At 35.6% G+C, this 12,835-nt stretch overlaps 1 protein-coding gene across 1 annotated transcript; it reads right to left on the bottom strand.

Moving 5' to 3' along the window:
* Nucleotides 1-8,995: 8,995 nt before the first annotated feature.
* LAS (GRAS family transcription factor) lies at nt 8,996-11,136 on the bottom strand. Its single transcript, XM_022297125.2, has 2 exons — nt 10,269-11,136; nt 8,996-9,642 (listed from the first exon to the last, which is right to left on the bottom strand). The coding sequence occupies exons 1-2, from the start codon at nt 11,030-11,032 to the stop codon at nt 9,168-9,170; spliced, it is 1,239 nt and encodes a 412-aa protein (XP_022152817.1). The 5' UTR covers nt 11,033-11,136; the 3' UTR covers nt 8,996-9,167.
* Between the last annotated feature and the right edge of the window lie 1,699 nt (nt 11,137-12,835).

The following is a 12,835-nucleotide window of genomic DNA, read 5'->3' as shown; positions in this document are numbered from 1 at the left end:
AACTTTCAAATAAGGGGAAAAAATATTACAAAACCATTATGCTAATCCTAGTTCTGTGTTATACAGTTTTATACTAGAAGGAAATTTAATCAGAGGAACCAAGACCAAATAGTTACTCCTTCACAAAGCCAATCTGAGACTCCGAGAAATGAAACTAAACTGTCTGGTAATCCCTCTTCTTCAACTTTTCAAAATAATTCACCTATTGTCTCTGACCTTGATGTTCCCATAGCCTTTAGAAAAGGCATTCGAAGTTGTACCAAATATCTTATTTCGACCTACATTTCATATGAAAACTATCAAATAGTCATAAAGCCTTCACTTCTAGGATAACTAATTTGTTTGTTCCAAGGAATATACATGAAGCTTTAGAAGATCCAAAATGGAAACTAGCTGTCATGGAAGAGATGAATGCTCTAAAGCAAAACAGTATTTGGGAGATAGTAGAGTTGTCAAAAGATAAGAAACCAATGGGATGTAAATGGGTGTTTATCGTAAAATGTAATGCAGATGGTAGTATTAAGGCTAGATTGGTAGCTAAAGGCTTCACTCAAACCTACAGGCTAGATTATCAGGAAACGTTTGCTCCTGTTGCAAAAATTAACTCTATTAGAGTTCTTTTGTCTCTTGTAGTTAATTCAGATTGGTGTCTCCACTAGCTCAACGTGAAAAATGCTTTTCTTAATGGCAACCTTGAGGAAGAAATTTTTATGAATTTACCACCAGGGTTTGAAAAAGAACTTGGATGGAATAAAATCTGCAAATTAAAGAAATCTCTTTATGGCCTCAAACAATCTCCTGCAGTTTTATTCGAACGATTTGGAAAAATCATATCAAGTTATGAGTTTCTTCAGAGTAAAGCTAACCATACTATATTTCATAAACACCCTGAGAAGCAAAAAATAAAATGTAGTGGCCAGGAGTAGTGTCGAATCAGAGTTTAGAGCATGAGCTCATGAAATATGTAAAAGTATATGAATCAAAATGATACTTGAAGAATGGAAGGTCTCTCAGACAACACCTATAAGGATTTACTGTGACAATAAGTCTGTCATATCTATAGCTCATAGCACTGTTCTACATGACTGAACAAAACATAACGAGATTTACAAACATTTTATTAAAGAGAAGATTGATGCAGGTGCAATATGTATCCCCTATCTTCCGACAATAGAGCAAATTCCCAATGTTTTAACTAAGAAACTTCCAAAGAAACATTTCGACAATTTAATAAACAAACTGGCTATAGATGGCATCTTCAAACCAGCTTGAGGGGGAGTGCTAGATTTATCAATATTTTTGTGTAAATATTAGTTGTCAATATTATTTGTTAATATTTGGTCTTTATGGTATTTATTGCATTCCTTATTTGTAGTAGGTCATTCTCCTATATAAGAAGATCTAAGTTACGTGTATGATATACAAGAATATTTTTATTCTCTCAAACCTAGAGCTATAATATAGAAGAAGAGTAACCAAGAGTTTGGAACAACAATATAGTTTTGGCAAAAAAGCTCAAACGATCCAAGTTAATATTTTGAGTGAGTCAATAGGGTAGAGTGAGAATAAGAGTACTGACTAAAATAATTTCCAATATGTGTGTCTATAAGTCAATACCTATGTTCTAACATGAGAATGAAATGTCTCGAGAGGTACTAAAGGAGTGTTTTGAGGTGACTATGTAACCTACAAAGAAGGAAAACCATGCTCGATACTAACTCAGTAATTTTTTCTAGGTTATCTCAAGATGAGCTATCAATAATGCTCGTACTTGATTCATGAAAATGAATCCCCTATTTCTACTATTGGTAGGTGAGGTCTACTTGGTGGTGTTATTAAACACTACTCAGGAATTACGAGGTAGGAACTGCCATCGTGGGACGATGGTTGGCAGAAGTTATCACTTCGAAGTGTTTCATAAGGTCTGGCAGAAGTTGGCAAAAGGTCTGGGCTTTTTTACCTTGTCCTTTTCTTTTAGATTTTTACTCTCTTATTACATGGACGATTGTCTCTTTTGCTTCCCCTAATAAGCTAAGTTAGCAATCAACTATAATGATGGTTGTTGTGGGGTAAATTTGAGGTACCACATGTCAAACCCTCAAACAACATAGATTAGAGTATGAATCCATATCTTGTGATGTTGAAGGGCAAAGAAACCTCGAGTGCATCGAGTCAAGCGATCGAGTGCACCGAAACGGCCCGAGGGAGCTAATGGTCAACTTTGGGGGTAAGGGGCGCTGACACCTGTTAAGGACAACGATACCACTAGTATCTTCACAATTATATTATATTGTCCTGTTTGGGCATAACCCTCACAACTTTACTTTTGGTTTCACCAAAAAGGCCTCATATCAATGGAGATAATTGTCCTCATCTATATATTATGAATCACTCCCTTTCCCTAGCGGATGTGAGACTTTGTTTACACTCCTTATAAACTCAACAATCTTCACCTCTAGCAAAGTACCACTGAGCTGCCTCCTCTCAAGTAGTCAACCATCACTCCACTCTTGGACTATAATGAGAGCTTGCTCTTATCCAAAACTCCAGACACACCTAGATAGAGTACAATCACAAATTACACCATGACTACATCTTCTAAGGCTCACCACTTTTTTATTCGGCATCCAAGGATTTCTTTCACATAGCTATATTTTTTACCATAGTTCTGATACCACTTGTTAAGGACATTGGTATCCCAAGTACTCCAAGTATCTCCAGAATAGTATATGAAGAATTTACCTCTCTCTGAAACCAACTAAAAGTTCAGTTGGACTGTTAGTTGAAGCTACCGTAGCAGTAACTGAGGAAGAAGACCAATTAATTACTCTGTATAAAAGGAGAAAGAAGAGTGTGAGTTCTTTACCTTGTAATCAATTTACTAAGTGAAATAAAGGTGCAGTAAAAGTGGATGTAGGCACCTCTTTAGCCGAACCACTCTAAAAATCTTGATCTTGATCTTCATTTCTTTACATCTCTTCTCTGATTGCAAACCAGAAGCTCAGTGCATATGACAAAAACTCACAGATCTAACAGATCTAACCTCCAGTATAATATTGTCCGTTTTAGGCATAACCCTCACGATTTTGCATACAAATGGAGATAATTGTCTTTATTTATATACCATGGACCACTTCCTTTCCTAGCCAATGTGAGACTTTGTTTTCACTCCTTGCAAACCCCAAAACACCTCGTGGCGAATCCTGGTCATGTGTCATATCATTGTCCTAGACGTTGTCGCGCCCCTCTGTAGCACTAGAGAGGGTGCTAGAATGTCGTTGTGCGCCAAGCCCCTCCAAGTCTTACTCTTTTTCTCTCCCCTCACTCCTTCTAAGGACTTTATCTTAATCTTAGGTACGCAAATTCTCACGCGAAAAATCCGAGTGCTCTATACTCGTTCGACCCACCAAAGTTGTAACTAAGACCTTGGGGTGTTGAGCACCACAGCAGTGCTAAATTTATGTGTTTAGGATCAACTAGAGCTGGAAGATGAAGGCGTACGTGGCACCTACGTGTCACTTATGCAGCGCTTGCCCAAGAATCGACATCAACAATGATCACAAAATCAGCTTGGATGGTTCCATTTAACTATTTGGCAAGGACTTGGTAGCAATTGAATATATATGGCACTTAATCAAGATATCACGGTTCCATTTAGCTACTGTATTAGACTATAGATTTTTTAAAAATCGTGGTTGAATGTCTAAAAGCTAGTGTAGTCTATTCCTAATTGTGTAGTAGTGTAGACGACCATATGATTATATGATTGCATATGTGTACTTTAATTTGTTTGGTTGGCTGAATAATGTATTATTTGATTATGTTGGGTTTGGTGCCCTTAGCTCGTGTATTTGTAATTAATGAACAAATTATTTATTTATTCAATAAAGAGTTATTTTTTCTTTGCATTACTCGTATTCCAATAAACTAAAATCCAATGTTATTTAATGTAACTGGAACGATATGTATTTGATATACGATATATATTTAAGATACAATGTATATATTTGATATACAGTATATAATAAATATACAGTATATATTTAATATATAAGTGGATAATGTTTCAGTAATAACTTAAATGGTCTATAGTACATGGAAGGTTGTGTATCTTATCTTGAGAACACTATGGATACGACCCGCTTTGTAATGTTACAAACGACTTTATTCAGGTCGTTCATGTGGAGACATGCGAGTGACAATTTAGCCCCTAAATTTGATATGTAACAATTTAATCTCTATTAATTTAAAATTTGTAACAATTTAATTAGTCCTTAACATGAAAATTCTCATCAAAATCAAATGTCAATTTTATCATATGACGATTTAGTCTAGATAATTTATGAACATACATTTAGTTTCTCATCCTTTTATCAATCCACATATATAGAAACTTTATTAAATATTAACAAAAAATTTTCACGATAAAGACTATCTCATTACAAATTTCACACGTTGGAGTAACTACATTATTGTTGTATATTAAAGTTCAGAGATTAAATTATATTGTTACCAGATTAAAAGTACAAAAACCAAATCGAAAATAAGTCATAATTTCAATGAAATTAAAGAGAAAAAAATGTGTTTTTTAACTTTAAATTATACTACCTCTATTTTGTCAATGAACATCCAACTTAACAACATCTTCAATTCTCTTGTGTCTCCTTGGTTTGCTCACTCTATCCTTCATATATACACAATGCCCCTACTTTGTATAACCAAAAAAAAAAAATAAAGATCAAAAATACCATTTTGCCATTACAAATATGTAGTTGCATGCTTTAATTTGTATTTATTTTCCACATACATTTATTCTTCATATTCCTAACTACTTTGTGTAAAAGCACTCCCATGAATATCTCTACATAATAAATGGGGACCCACCATCACTTCATCAACCTCTCTATATTGTATTATTACTTCTCCATAATATTATACAAATATTAAATATAAACCCTCATGGGGACCCTAACAAAGTAAATTTTTTTGCCATTTTCATTACCCTTTTGGTTGCTATGCATGTGCTGCCATTAGTGCCCTCCTCTTACAAATCCTTTTTGTTTCTGGAAATGTTCATTTTTTTTTAATCATTTTTTTCTTTGTAATCATGAGACTTAAATTATAACAATTTCAATCACAAGTTATTTTTGGATCATCAATCTCTCTAGAGTGTTTCTTAAAAAGATTTATTTTTTTTAACCAATTCAATTACCAAACATGGTGGCATATTTTTTATTTTAGAAAAGGAACACTGAGGAAATTAATAAAAATATACTTTAAATTAGTAATTTTTTAGAGTGTTTAGAGAAAAAAATATTTATATTCAAAAATGGCTTTTTTTTTCAAAAGCAAATTTTATTAAGTTTGGGTTCTAGAATTGAGTGGGTGATGAAGTTGATGATCTTTAATAGGTTGCTTTTCTTTTCTATTTTGAAGATTTATGGCTGGTAAAAGGACTATTTTAATGGATGTTTCACTAAGTGTTATTATTATTATTACTCAACTTGAAACTGATTAACGTTTGTGAGAATGCAGAGATAGGATTCGAACCTACGACCAATCGGTTAACAGCCGATCGTTCTATCACTGAGCTACTGAAGAACAACAGGAAATTAGGTCTCATAGAATTCAATTTTCGTTCTCAACCTATGATCAATATGAACTCGAGGTTTCCTTCGTAACTCCCGAAACTTCTTCGTGGTGGCTCCGTTCCATGCCTCATTTCATAGATCCAGAGAACTTCAAAGAAATGAAATGAATAAAAAAAATGAAGGAAATTAAATAGGGGAGAGAAAAAAGTAGAATCATAATTGAACATATTCATTGTGGATTATAAGCCCAACAGATTTCATCCATTATTGTTTCAAAAAAAAAAAGAGATTTCATCGATTATAAAGATCCCATGCATGCGTGTATTATAGCTTTTTGCATTTAAAATGCAACACTTTTTTTCTCTCTCCCTTTTTGTTTCTCTCTAAGGCACGGAATCTACACGTGCAAGCCACAGGAAGCAGTCAAATGGAAAGAAGCATACAATTGTGTAATCATACATTGCCATTTGGGGGAAAGAGAAAGGCAACATCAAATGGGGAACAAAAGATTCCAATCTCAAACCCTACATTATATGCTTTCTTTATTCACTACACCCCTAATTAACATCTCTATATCTTAAACATTATAGGTTAGGCTTCTCATTTATGGTTTTGAAATATTAGCCCAAGATCCAACCAAGTGACCATAGGTGATATTAGTTATTAGAGAGAAAATGATTGATATATTTAAGGGGTAGGATCCTCACTTCTGGGTTGACCGTATCATCAATACTACGGGAGAAAAAACGATACTGTGTGAAGGGGTTACAGTTCGAACACAGGGAACCTATTCTAATATTATATTGAATTACCATTAAACCCTAAAAGCTTGAGTTTATATTTTAGGGTTATTAAATAAGCCCTAGATCATCCTGGGGAGATGGTGCAGTGGCAAGTACATGGAGTCTTACGGTATTACCTACCATGACTGGTTACGTTGTTGCTTAGCCCAAACAACGACCTTTAGTTATAGGGATTCACTAGCGTAAGTCACACAACATCGATTCCAGAAAAAAAAAAAAATCAGTCCTAAGCTCCAAAAGTTTGTTCTCAACTTGTGAGCAGTTCAAAAATGAGCATGGTTGTTTTACTAGGGAGGAAATGATATTGTACATGCGAACCTGTTCCGATTACCACTAAACCCTAAACGCGCTTGAGTTTATATATTAGGGCTATTAAATGACCCGAGGCCGAAAACTCTTTCCTCAACATGCGTGTTCAAAAACTAGCACGTACGACATTACGAACAATAATACCAATATTTTATTAGGAAGAAAACGAAACTGTATCGTATCAGGGGTTTGAAAGCAAAACTTGTTGCGATTACCACTAAACCCTAAAAGTGGGATTGTAAATGCTAATTAAGGTTATTAAATCGATAACCCTAGACCGAAAAGCTAGTTCACACATGCAGAGTCCAACAATCAATAACATCAAAGAGGGAACAACAATACTTCAGGAGTTCAAATACAAGACGTTTGGTGGATGTTATAAGCAAAAAAGAAGTGGGAGAAGGGGTATAGGGTTTTGGATTGGGAAGAAAGAAGGGAAGGGGGGGCATTGGGGGGGCAAAAGGTAATGTCAAAATCAGATTGAAAGATGGATGGATGTGTGAATGTGGGATGGCATGGCATGCCATGCGTGCACCAACTCTTTGCTGGACTGATCACAATTACTTCACTTCCCACACGCAATCTTAAAACTTCTTCCTCTTTCCCTTTTCCCCTTTGTCTTTCCTCATGCCTTTGCCCCTTCTCACCATCTTATCACTGTCACCCCCCTTTCTCTTTCTCTCTCCTCTCTCTCTCTCTCAACTACTTTTATCCCTTTCCACACATTTATGTATATACTACATAATCACTCTCTAAACACAATGCATCTTTCTTATAAGCCCAAAAAGACGAAAGGTAAACCACCATCAATACCTATCTTTTGTTGACCATCGTTAACGTTCTGATATATAGGAGAAATGTGTAGAAAATGAGATTTTTTTTTTGTTATTTTTAGTGGCGGTCAATACTAATAAGCACTTATGTATTTTTCAAAGATAAAATGGATAGAAGCTTGTAGTATATAAGAATTCTTGATTGTTTTTTAATATAAATAAATAAGTAAAAATTGGATGGTGGATTTAGTGAAAGTGAAAATTGAGATGGAGTGTTAAATTACCACTAAACTAAAAAAGTTTATATTAATATATTTTATCATTTTAATATAGAGGACAAAAAAAAAATGACACATGGATTGAAACCTAAACCTTTTGCTTTAATACCATGATAAATAACCAGGTTAAAATTAGTGTATATTTAAATGTTTAAAAAATATACTACTAACATTCTCCCTAGTTTGAAAATTAGGAAGATTAGGAAAACCAGGGTTTGTATCATAAAATCTCCTACTCTAATCTAAAATTAAATGAATCACACTACTAAATTTTAGATCGGCTTAATTATAAAAAACACCCTTAAATTTTATCATTTGTTTAAAAAATATCCCTACCCTTTCAAAAGTTTTAATATTACCTTTCATAAGTGTTTCAAAAATACCCTTTAATCAAACTTATATTAATATTTTGAATGAGGCAGAATAAAGACCGACGACATGTGGCAATCAGCGTGGAAGCTTGGTTTTCGACTCGGGTGCATACAAACACATATTTAATGATTCGAATATATTTTGAGGATGATGGCATAGTTTGGGTTTGAAAGACAAAGTTGATATTCCATCTTAAAGGGCAAGAAGAAGAGATCAAGTGTCCCAAAATTGGTCCCTCCGACAGGCATAGGACATGAGAGTTGAGGGATATCCTCTGGATCTCTAGAAGCTGAGTTTTTCAAGAGAGAGTGGCCAAAGGGAGCACCAAAAGCGCCATTTTGACAACTTTGATGGTTTTGTTGAGGGGACACAAGGCAGAAATTCTGGTTTAAACAAACACAAACCCACAAAAATTAATCAAATAAAATAAGCAATTTTTTGTGCACTACCAAAAAAAGCAATCACTACACACACGTATATATAAATATATAATAATGGCTACAAATAAAAAACCCCTCATGGATTCCCTTCTCCAAGCCACACCATTGATGGAAATTTTGAGGAGCTCTGACTAATTTCCATTAATTATTATTGTTATTATTCCTTTCTATTTTATATATAAAAAACAAAAAACAAAACACAGCATATATGCAACAAGAAGAGGGAGACAAGCGACCACCTTAATGAAGATGATGTTTTTTGTTTTCGAACATCATATGGAAATGCAAATAATTAATATCAAGTATATATATGTATATCTTTTTTTTTCATAGATGGACAGAGAGAGGGGAAAAAAACACAAAGGTTTTATTTACTACAAAGAAAAATGAAAGATTCGAGTTTTTTAATTAAATTACAAGTTTGCTACTTGAGAATGAAGCCTATTCTCTCTCTCTCTCATTAAACCCTAAATTTATGAAGGAACAAATTTGGTGGGGTTTCTTCAAATCACTCAAATTCACAATAGGGCAGCTCAATTTTGGCTATTTCCTTCATTTCTCTTGGTGGGTTTTCCAAATCAAAGATGGTTTTTTTTTTTTTTCAATGCCATGAAGAGACAGAAAAAAGGGGGCGATTTTGCCAACCAAGAAAAAGAGAATCATGAAGAATTTGGAGATGGTAGCCTTCAGAAGGGTAATGAAGCCTGAGGAGAAGTTTGGCTTGCGAGAGGGCAAAAGGGCTCAAAGGAATGTTTGAAAACCCCAAACTTCTAAGCATTATCTCCCATGATTCGTACCTCTCATGGCGCTGCCTTCTCTTGGTCCCTTCCCCCGAAACGACGTCATCAATCTCTCGCCCGAACCACACCTGCTCCACCGCCAGCCGCTCGCGGCTGTTCGGCGGCAGAGTCGCTTCCAATGAATCGAATATCAGAGAGTAGTGATTCAATGCCTCAAGAAATCTCTGCATGAATAAAGGGTGGTTGAAATTTGCTTCTTTTTCAGCTATGGTCACCACTTTTGGATTCAATGCCTTGATTTTATGAAGCAACAACCGGAGATCGTCCTTCGAAAGCCTGTAAATAATATACCGTAATGCATCCACTTAAATTTTTAGATTAAGTGATTGTATGGTATGATTTCAAAGCATGAGATTTTATGTTCGTTTGAACCTGTGGTTAAATATTTTATAAATCATCCGCTCGAGGTTTTTCATTCTATAATATGGTATCATTGTAGAAGCTACCTTATGCTGTTCAAATCCCGACCAGGAAAGAAAGTTCCAAGAATATGAATAAAAGTAAATATATCGTAACCTATCCCCTTAAGCTTATAGGTTTAGTAACAATGTAACAAACTGCACAAATGAGTACTGAGTGTTTAGAACAGTAATAAAAGATCAAATAATACATTGCCACTATCGAAAGTCTCATATTTTGTATGAATAATACTTAGCTCTTGATCGTCACTAATCAATAGAAGATTTCTACTTGATCAGTAAGAATTTTTCTTCGGACGATAGGAAAGTACGTTAAAAATATGAATAAAAGTCGAAATAAACTACAATCTATCAGTTCAAGCTTTTAGGTCTTAGCGATAGTACTCTGACGTCGGGTCAAATTCTTGTATGTTAAGAATAAATACAAAAAGACAAAATATAATATATCCAAGTTTTTGAGTTAAATGGTAGTTTCAATAGTACCTGTGTAAGTAGAGGACGCAGTTGACCGCGAGAGTTTCGTCGGGGAAGAGCGTGAGGGCGGCCGGGATGAGGCGGTGGTGATCGTGGTCATTAAGAAGGAGAAGAGGATGAAACTGAAACCTGAGGCCAAGAGACTGAGCAAACTTGGAGAGCCTATCGCCGGTCTTATGAAGAGAGTTAAGATCTCGGCCCGTGGCGGTTATCCGAAGCATCGGCGTCGGAAACCGCTCCGCCAACGCCTGCATCAGCGGCGGCCATTGAACCCCATGCATTATATCAAAATCCACCACATGAACAATCCCTTGCTTCTTACTACTACTCTGCCCCCCTCCCTCCACAGCCTCCAAAATCGCCTGGTTCGCGGTCAGGTGACTGAACCTAATAAACGGCGTAATCTGGTTCAACGACAGATAGCAAGCCTCGACCCCGACACCGTCATCTTTTGAAGTCGGTGCCAGAGGAAGAGAAGAAGAGGAAGAGGAAGGAAGACGGCGGAAGAGCGCGGCGGAGAAATGGTGAACCAATCTCTCCGTCGCGTCGCCGTAAGGCGTCGAGTTCGAGGAGAGAAGAGAGAGTAGGCGGCTGGCGGAGAGAAAATCAGATTGAGAAATGAAATGGGCGCAACGGATGAGCAATTGGCGCATGTGGATTGAATTGGAAGAAGCAGTAATGGGGTGAAACTGAAGATCTGAGGAGGTGCTCTCTTCTTCTTGATGATGGTGGGGAGAAGAAGAAGAATTGTGATTCAAAGGGTCCATCAGCATTATTATCTGTAAGAATTTTGTGAAGAAATTGGGAGAAGAAGGAGAAGTTTATATGATGGAATTATGTGGGAGACCCACATAGCCAGATTCTGAGCTGAAACTTGTAGTAGTTAGTAACAGTGACAGCCACTGTTTTCTTTTTTTCTAAGCTTTCAATTCTTCTTTCCATCGCTTCGCTTTCTTTCTTTTGGGGTTCTTACAACTTTTTTCAACCCATTATTTATAAGGGGGAGACACTGAAAAGTCAAACTAGAAGGGAAAAAAACCCGACCGGGTCCTTGTGGTTGAGCCGGATTTGAGGTTCTGTTTTTTGTTTGTATGTGATAAAGAAGAATCAAGGTGTTTTCCTAATTAACGTGTGGAAAGAGGGAATGGAAAAGTGTGTGAATCAATTAAGACCCTTTTTGAGAGGCTGTGGTGTGGGTTTATTGTGCTTTATGAATGAAAGATTAAGCTGTCAAAATATGCATTTGGAAGTTTCTCTCTTTGATGTTTGTGTCAGCTCACGATATTCAATATTTCTATGTTTCTCTCTCAAAATCAATTGGCAATAAGAGGAGTAGTCAATGTCTATTATAAACCCTTATTAGATTTCTTATTTTATCAACGATCTTTTTGACCGAATCCCATTTTCGGATCAAATGCGCGTTTGAGTTATAATACCATATTAATATTCATGGGATTCTATCTAATGGGCAATGAGATAAGTAGTTCATATCTTTATTAGGTTCCCTATGATCTTTTCAACGTGAGATTCTTACCTTTAATACCACATTTAATAGTAGTATTATGATGTGGTGTGAATTTATTAATAGTAGATTAAACTTCACATGTGAGATGTGTAAATGGATATCGGAGTTCCTCTCTCCAGGGATATGTCAAATTAAGGTTTGAGCTTGAGTAATTATTTTGGTAGCCTTTTGTACAGTACATTGTTGAATATATGAAAGAGAAATCACAAAACGTAATTCGAGCCTATATCGAACAAAATTTTGAATTTATGGTTATTAAGAGGCCAGTAGCCTTATTAATTAATATTCAATTTCATTAATAACATGTCATCGGGAGATTTGCTTGCATGGGGGACACGTGTAGAAAATACCCGCAAAGCGATACCTGTTCGGAAGATGCCGAACTGGACACTTGGTGGGACAATGAGCTTTAATAATCCAAATATCCAATTGCCTAACCGATTTCCCTCCCTCGAGCGTGCAGTTACCTACATATCAAGGGATAAATAGTATATTATTCAAAATTCAAATCTTTTTACACCAATAACTATCTATAAATTCTATAAATACTTCTGAACGTGGAGGGTGAAGGTACACAACATTAATTTTTTAGGCATAATATTTTTTTCTGAATCTTGTATTGACAAAGTCTTCCGAGTGCTAACTTTTTTTTGCATAATTATATCTTGGAGTGATCTTGAAAATTTATTGTGACAATCAAAACTTTTTGGTACCAACCATTGTGATGGCTTAATAATTTTGTTCCATTTTAAGAGGGTGTGGTGTGTGGGTGATTTATTATGCTTTATGAATATGGGAGATTAAGTTGCCACAAGTGAGTGTCAACTCATGGTTTGAAGTTTGAGCTAAGCCAACCTGATAGTTCTTGTGAGAGAGTGATCAGCCAAGGCCCAGACAAAATGAGTTTGGATATAAAAGCCGTTACATAAAGAGCATATAAGTGAGCTATGCTGGCTTTGACCCACACAATAATTTTTTTTAATGGAAAGTTAAAGAATTATGTATATAATAAGATTTGATGGGCCATATATATCATTATCTAATGCCTTCA

This window comes from Momordica charantia (assembly GCF_013281855.1).
Source record: "Momordica charantia cultivar OHB3-1 chromosome 10 unlocalized genomic scaffold, Mcharantia_2.0 BLBB01000010.1, whole genome shotgun sequence".
NCBI lineage: Eukaryota > Viridiplantae > Streptophyta > Magnoliopsida > Cucurbitales > Cucurbitaceae > Momordica > Momordica charantia.
This window is presented reverse-complemented; position numbering and strand designations above follow the sequence as displayed.

What these genes read in the sequence shown, in the direction of transcription:
- LAS (XM_022297125.2), bottom strand. Translation starts at nt 11,032, where the DNA reads ATGCTGATGGACCCTTTGAATCACAATTCTTCTTCTTCTCCCCACCAT. An exon ending in TGCGTCCTCTACTTACACAG is followed by an intron (nt 9,643 to 10,268) that starts GTACTATTGAAA and finishes TATTATTTACAG; the next exon opens with GCTTTCGAAGGACGATCTCC.